Source organism: Seriola dumerili, unplaced genomic scaffold, assembly GCF_002260705.1.
Source record: "Seriola dumerili isolate Sdu_G_001 unplaced genomic scaffold, Sdu_1.0 BDQW01000129.1, whole genome shotgun sequence".
Taxonomy (NCBI): domain Eukaryota; kingdom Metazoa; phylum Chordata; class Actinopteri; order Carangiformes; family Carangidae; genus Seriola; species Seriola dumerili.
In genome coordinates this window covers 100,264-108,604 of record NW_019174384.1, presented here as the reverse complement: position 1 = coordinate 108,604, position 8,341 = coordinate 100,264, and the positions used below count along the sequence as shown (strand labels likewise).

Below are 8,341 nucleotides of genomic sequence, written 5' to 3'. Positions count from 1 at the left end.
AAATGAGTTTCAAATCAAGCAATGCAATCAGCCGCGGTTAAACCTAGATCTCCAAAAATATGATTATCTCTCCCATAATTGAGTAGACACCTCTACCTAAAATCGGACTGGCAGAAAAGAAAAAAAAAAAAACATTTATACGAGTGATAACTGGAGATAGATGAAGAACTAGATGTCACAATGGAAGAGAGGTATATCAGACATGACAAAAGATACCAGTCAACAAGAAAAAAAGAGGACAATCTTTATTTCAATCTTTCAAACCTGTAATAAAGTGTGACACTCTCAATTCAAACCCAAAGAGGAAGTTTGGCAGAGAATGATAGGCAACTACAAAGACCAGAAGGCAAGACGAGGGCATGGTTTCCTTTAGTGCAGTTTCACAGTAATAATACAGATAACCTCTGTATATATAAAAAAAAACAAAACAAAAAAAAAAAACAGGTGTGCTTAGGTTGAGGTGCCTAAGTCAATCAAGATACAAGATATACCGAGCTGCAAAAGCACAATGAAATGAGTAACAATGAAAAACGAAACCTGAAACCATCTTATTCCTCGGCTACACTTTGTAAAAAGGTTATAGAACTGGGGTAAGGATTAGGGATTGCTTTTACTCAAATATATAATAAACAGCTCAAAACATTCATAACCATTTGAAAATTATCTTAACTCGAGGTCTGCTTAGTCGTCTGCTCAGCTGTCACTACTTGACGTGTGGTTGAAAGCTCAGGAAAAAGCTAAGAAGTCAACCTCTTGAGTCAGGATTACTCTGTTAACTGTTCCCAAGGTCAAGAATGAACTTTGACGCTCATTCATCACCATGTATTGATAGTTCCCTTGATACATATCCTCTTTTACTCTTTTCAAGCGTATACTTAACTTCGGAGCTCTGTACATTAAATATATGGAAGATCGCCACCACTCTCATGTCTGCAGTTTTCATGAAACTAGAGCGAGCAGCCAATCAGCTGATGGTCACTTGCCGAGAGCTTCAGTCATCATTGCGTTAACAATACAAGAGCGTATAAAACGCCCTCTGAGCAGCGCTTCTTCTTCAGGGCAGACGGGATGCCACAGTGACTCGGTATCGGAAAGTGATGAGATGGCACGGGGCTAGCTGGTTAGCATGCCAACTTCAGCAGAAGAAGCGATCAAACTAGAAGCTAAACAAGAGATGACATTGGCGTTGCTTTCCACCGCTAGAGGTGAATAAAGGAATGAAATTTGACACTGAACTTGCAACGTTTCTCCTAGACCGATAAGTAAACAGCTGTTAATGCTAATGCTAGCTTTGGTAGCGATAGCAGAACGTACAATAGCTCCTTTAATCTGTACAAAAACTAAAGAGGAAACTGGCTTCTTATTTGCCATGCAGACATGAGAGTGGCATTAACTTTATCATCTAATTCTCAGCAAGTGAATAAGCGTATTTCCCACAATTGCTTTAAATTAAATCAGTGTTTGGACAGTGCTCCTCTCAACAGTTCGTATTGATGGAAAAAAAAGGCAATATCAAGTATTCCCATGCACCAATCAAGGGCAAAATCTAACCACGGCTGTTGGGAAATTGGCTTTCGTTGCTACGGAAATGCCAATGTCAATCAAATCTGATAATTTAACACAAGATATTTAATTTTACACATTAGACTATAAAGATAATAAAAACATGTTTTCAGGTGCTTTAAGTTGCCGGAGCTGCCACTGAAGCACCACTGGCCCCAAATCCAACTGTGCGTTTTTCATCAAAATGGTATCAAGCTCGCTGTAGCAGATATTAGGAACACTTTTTTCTTTTTCTTTTTTTTCATGAAATAAGCGGCCAGGTAAATTGAAGAGAAAGCAATAACCCTTACTTGATTTCTGCTATTACATACACTTTGGTCACGAGGGTATGAAAATAGGATAGGGAAGGATTTCTAAGCCTGTAGCCGACTGACAATAGTGGTACTGTAACAAAAAAAGGGGCAGAACTCAGGAGTAGGAAGACAGTCCTAATATTTTGTGTGCTTAGTATATGTCTCAGTGCATCAGGATGTAAACGTCAACCTGCCAACTGAATTCAATATAGAAACCAGTGATGGAGGACAGACTGAAATATGGAAACAGACAGAGTCAGTCTATCTGAGGAATATGAGTTGTTAAGAGCAGCAGGAGCTACTGATGCATGTTATAGGAGTCTGCTGTATAGGTACAACCCATCTATAAATAAGAATCTTTCGCAGGTTGGTCATGTTGGGTTGAAATGGGTAAAAAAAAAAAAATAATAAGAAAGAAAAGTGCATTTGCCATATTCCAGTACCAGACAGACTGATACCAATTACCATTCCAGCTTTTTCCCCCCCCCATCAGCTGTCGCCATAAATGGACACTAACAGGTGGCTGGCGTGAGAAATAAGTTGAAATGCGTGACTGTCTTGACACTTTGCACCCCTAAAGAGAAAGAAGAGGAAATATTTTTTCAGGCAATATCGGACAATAGAAAAAAAAAGAAAAGAAAAAAAAAAAAGCACAATTCATTTATGGCAGATTTTCCTTCTTGGGCACTTCCCTATGCTTTCTACACACATCAATCACTATACATGATGAGCCTACACTTTGGGTTGGGTGGGGCAGAGGTATACAAAATCTCTCAGTGTATTTATGTTCTATTCGATTTGAAGGCAAGAGTCATCGGTTTCTACTACTGTAGGATATTATAGTAAAGTAGACTAAAATAAAAACCAGAAGAGAGCGGGATGTGACAATAAAAAGAAGATACAGTGAGGGCGTTAAAGTGGTTTCAAAACAACGACCTAACGATGTCAGAGAAAGGGTCACACGTCACATGGAATAGACCACTGGTTGGTTGAATCATAATAAATAAGTGTGTATGTTTGGTTCACAGCCATCCCTTCTTCTCGTAACATGGTCGAGGTTAGTGACTAGAGGCGACAGGTACTCGACTTTTTAATGTTTAATAATCTACTTCCTGTCTTTCTCGTTGATTTTGTTTCGTGATATTTATTGTAACTTAATGTTTCTACGCTACGTTTTTATTCATTATTAATCTTTCGTTATTCCATCGCTCTGTGAAGCAACTTTGTAACTTCTTCTTGTTGTAACTTTGTTTTGAAAAGTGCGATACAAATAAAGTTATTATCCCGTGTTTACACTCCGTCACTGGAAAGGCTGTTAGTTTTAAACGTGATTCGATGGCTTCACTGAGCAGCTGACCTTACACTCAACTCGTAGATAGGAGAGTCTGTGCTAGAGGGGCTTTGATGGGAAGTGAGATGAAAACCAAAGCAGAACAGTAATACATTGATATGTCTTTGAGTTTCATTTCACTGCATTTGACTAGGCCTATCATCCTCTATGTGGAGCCCCTGCGTTAATCTGTTTTCTTCTCCCCAGGATTCTTCTCTCCAGCGTCCTCTTCCTCGTTCTCTCCCTCTTCGGGGCCCTCCAGCTCAGCGGCGCGTTGCCTCTCCTCCTCCTCTTCCTCCTCTTCGTCAGTCAGGCCCTCCCTCTTGAGCGCATCTATGTCATCCGAACCGTCATCTGACTCAGCTGTGCAGATGCCGTAGCACATCAGGCTAATTACACCCAGCGGTAGGCCGAACAGGAAGCAGCCCAGCAGTGGAGAGCTGCGAAACACTGACTGATGTTGGAAAGGAAAAGATGAAAGGAAGACAAAAAAAGGGGACGAGGGAGGGAGGGAGGGAGGGAGGGAGGGAGAGTACGGTGACAAAAGTAAAGTTTGACAGAGAAGAAGAACAATAGAAAAACAGAGAGAAAGGACGATAGTGAGGACAATATACAAGCTTTCTTTTTACTGTGCAAACAATGTAAATATATTGACATTCTGAAATTAAAAGCGTTTTCACTTGCAAACTCAGGATCTGGTCTTATTCCAGGCAAGATTCCTGACCTGCAGCTCCCCCGGTGGAGTCACTGTGTGCTAATTTGATAAAATGCTAATTTGCTCGACAGTCCAATCAACTTAAGTGTGCACAGTGTCGTGATAAGGGTCAGAAGGCAGTTCCAGCATTTAAACTTAGGGAACTACTTCACACCGGGTTGAAGTGTGCTCGGCGCACTGACGCACCCTGGAGGACGTACAAGTGTTACCTCATTAATACTTTGTTTGGCGGTCCACACTCGTCACTAGCTACATCTCCAGGTTCTTTAGCAATTCGATTCAATTTTTCTTTTTTTATCCCAACAAAGCTATGTTTTCTCGAGATAGGATACTTAATTACTCCGAGAAACAAAGCTTTGTTATCTCGAAATAACGGGATGAAAAAATATTTCCGAGTATGGCCTTTGCAGAAAGATACGTCTGAAGACATCTGTGTGAAGTTATTGTTTCCCTCTTCAATAACTTCACACAACAACAAGGAGCTGACATATGAATACAATGTGAAGCTGAATCAGTGAAGAAAAACAAAATGTAATGTAATGTTCGCCGCTAAGTGTCTGGCGCTCTGGGCAGAATCTAATGAAGGCGCCATGTGTAGTTTGCCATGTGCACTGTAAATGATGAGTGCTTAGAGGAAACGAGAAGCACAGACAGTGGCCCACAGCTCTAATGAGTCAACCCAACCCTGACCTTATTTCTTAAGTTCACTCATTAATCAACAAAATGCCCTAATAATGAATCTCAATGTCTTTTATTCCACTAAGCCTGTTCAGTATAACAGAGCGGTCCTGGAGTGAGTTTCTGACTATTTACTAATAAGTGGAATAAGCGTTACATCTCTCTCAAACAGCCGGTGTTTGCAGTAGTAAAAAGCCTCCCATTAGCCATTATGTAGACTGAATTGAAAATCCTGTTTGGAGGGCAGATCAAAAAAATGTTTGTGTGGAGAAAACGCAGACAGGCTTTTATGTTTTTAGCGGATGTACTGCATTTTTATTCATTCATTTATTCATTCATTTGCATTACGCCATTAAGCTTAGCGACTGTGTTTAGAAGGCAGGTCACAAATCATTTGCAGAAACAGGGGCACGCTGTAACATCGTAGCATTAATTAAATTTATGTCGTGTAATTTTAGAAAGTCTGTATTATGTTATACTGTTTGTGTTCTCTCTTGTACTCTGCTGTCATGTTTGTTTTTCCTTTTGTTTTACGCTGATGACCAGATTGGAGAGGTTTACTCTTTTATGTGCAATCCTTTGGGTCTCTTGTTCTGTTACATCGTGGAGTTTGAAGTGAAATAAATAAAGAACTCTCGCACTTCAAACACAAGCAAAAGGTCCACCTTTATACACCAGTCTGTCTGAAGATATTTTCTGCATCATATTTCCATCGCCACCCATGACCAAAAATGATCACACTGTAACTCCACTGCATGTTTTACCTACATTTATGCACACACATACTTTAAAGTTCCCCTCCAGACATGTTTTAAACTATGTAAAAATGTTCAGCTATGATTAATATTTTGTTTAAAATGGTTTTCCCCACATATAAAGTGAAAAAGAATAATAAAAAACTGGGGCTGGAAGCACATCTACGCTTCTGGATCAGGCCTTATGCCCCGCCCACCACCACTGCCTGCGCTAGGTTGACCGGTGAAAGAGCAGTGCGTATTAAGATGGTTAGCGGAGGAAACATCGGAGCGACTTGGGGAGTTTGTTGTGACTAAAATCAGCAACTAGAAGACGTTTTATTTGTTTATGCTGTTTGTTAGCTTGTAACTGGCAGCGGTTGACACAGTGTTAGCGGTTGTGCTAATGCAAACTCTCGTTATCTGTACTGACAAGGTTTCGGGTTTATTTAGCCCCGCCCCTTGTCTCCACAAGTTGACAGGATTGGTTCCTTAGTTTTGTGATGTATGAATCCCTGCGTGTCTGAATCCGTTTTTATGAGACTGTCATTGAAGTCCAAGGTTGACTGCTTATGTCTTGTATTATATAAAAAAACATCATATGGATGTTAACAAGATTAAAAACCTCTTTACATGTTTCTTGATAGTGAATCACTGGTACCTCACTACATGTTAATTGTCACTTCATCTATTTACTATTATTATCTATTTTTATATTGTGAATTTAACTCTCTGTGGAGCCAGTCTTTGCCGTGATAAAGACACCTCTCATTCACATCAATGTCCTGAACCTCCACATGAAATTGAACAATTTTATGACATGAACCGGTCCGATTGCTGCAAAACCCACACTCCCTCATTTCCTGTGGGTTCAACAGCAGCCGAGTGACTGAAGAACAACTTCATAAGATCTTCCTAAAATGAGCTTGGTGACAAAGGACTCGTCTGGCCTTAATATAGCAGGATCCATCAGAGACAATGCACCTAGAAGGGAGTATTCTGTCACAACGTCTGTCAGCCATTGAGCTGAGGAGACAAGAAATATTCACATTCCCTCCAGTCACTGCCACTGGAAGAGGGATGGTAATTGCCGGTGCTCGGTGACGCTAGATGAGGTAGAGATGGGTATGCTATGCTAACACAGCTGGCTGTGAGTCATTGGGCCTAATGTGGCTGCTTCCTCATGCTCCTGTCAGACTTGCATTTAGATCGTCTCTCCAGGGGCAAGGTGATGGCCGCTGCCTATCTGCTCTGTTTCATATCATGTCACTGTGAGCGGGACTGGCCACGATGATGCCTGCAGCTCGCTAAATTTAGGAACACAAGAGGAGAACGGCATTTTCTTCACACATGGATACTTACGTTTGTGCAGCTGCAAATAACAGATTAATGTTTTTAAATCCTGCGCACTTTTTAACAGCTTAATTTGTTTGTTTTTTTTGATTAAAACCATCACCTATGTCTGACAGGTGTTATTCCAACTGTCAAACCTGACAGCAAAAGCATTAAAACATCAATAAAAAATATTTCTAAAAGCTTTTTTTTTTTTGTGCTTTGAGGTTAAGCCACTTTACTTTCTATGTCAGCTTATTTCTAAATTTTCTTTTGGGAGTTCTCTACATCCCCTTAAGGACAGTGTTCAGGGCAGGGTTAAGCCTTACCCGTGTTTACAGTACAACTGTGTCAACTGAGGAGCACTACAACGCAGCTGTATTTACATTCCTATCAAACCATTGCTAAAACAAACACCAGTTCTCCCAAAAGAACCGACTACTTTAGAGTAAAAGTGGGAGGAAAAACGAGTTCGGCCTCCTGACCCACCTTCTCCGACTCTGCTGCCCGTTACTCTGTCCCACACTGTTTCTGCCTGCGTTGCATATTCTCACTTGTACGTCTAGTCTAGTCCTCTGAATGCTGCTATTCTCCCAGCGGGAACATGAAGGGCACTCGGGCATTCATCCTACACTGTTACAGAACTTGGAGCAGGTTGCACACACACACATATATATATATATAGTATTTACCTTTAATGGCAAACACGGTCAAGGTGAGGCGTGTAATAACGAATGGTTTAATTACAGAGGTAAAGAGAAACGTGTATTTCAGCTGAGCTGCAGCAAAGCTATCTTAGCTTGGTAGCAGTAGGTCAGTGGTGACAGACCCACAGAGAGACGAGCGTTGTTCAGCCAACAACAGACCAAGTGGTGTCTCCACAGTAGTGGAGCATTTAGCAGCTAAAGACCCAGATATCTCCCTCGGCAGCTGGTGGGGAACAACACGGAACTAAAAGTTGTGTGAATATTGAGCTAAAATTCATCAGGTAGCCAGAAATGCAACTTCATATTAATGCTAATGTTGCTACATGTCCGCTGGAAGTTTCCTGTATCAGCTTTATTAAGGTTTATGTGAGTATTATGTTTACAGCTTGTTGTGCTGCTCCTAAGTGGCCAAACTAATCTATTAATCCAGGTGGAGGAGCTATTTGTAAGTTGAGCTTTTGCTACATAGCTAACGTTAGCATTAGCAGCTGTTCAATTACCAATCTAGAAGAAACGTTGCAAGTTCAGCATCGAACTTTATTCATTTACTCACCAAGAGGTAGAAAAGCAAACCCTCTTGTTTTGCTTCTATTTCGATCACTTTTTTTCTTCTACTGAAGTTAGCATGCTAACTTGCTATTTCCAGTCCGGCCAAACCGCCTCGTCACTTTCCGATACCGAGTCACTGTAGCGCCCAGGCTGCCCTGAAGAGGTAGCGCTGCTCAGATGACGTAGTGTGACCTCTTGTTTTTTTTAAATACAACAATGGCTGAAGCTCTTGGCAAGACTGCTAAGTTAACAGCTGTTGCTAACACTGGCTATGTAGCAATAGCAAAACTTACAAGTAGCTCCTTAAAGTAAAGCTTCAGTACCATATCTACTTAAAAAATAACTAAAACTGAATATATCTGAAGTGGTTTTTGGAGCTTTATTTTAAGTGCGCACTGCGATGATGATGATGATGATGATATCCTGCAGACCGACTTGTT

General features: G+C 40.8%; 1 protein-coding gene across 1 annotated transcript in view; it reads right to left on the bottom strand.

Moving 5' to 3' along the window:
* Positions 1–221: 221 nt before the first annotated feature.
* The window catches only part of tmx3 (thioredoxin related transmembrane protein 3), a 36,535-nt gene continuing 28,415 nt past the window's right edge, over positions 222–8,341 (bottom strand). The window contains exon 16 of the mRNA XM_022748760.1: positions 222–3,640. Within this exon, the coding sequence (XP_022604481.1) occupies positions 3,371–3,640 (270 nt within the window). The 3' untranslated portion in view covers positions 222–3,370. The remainder of the gene's footprint in view (positions 3,641–8,341) is intronic.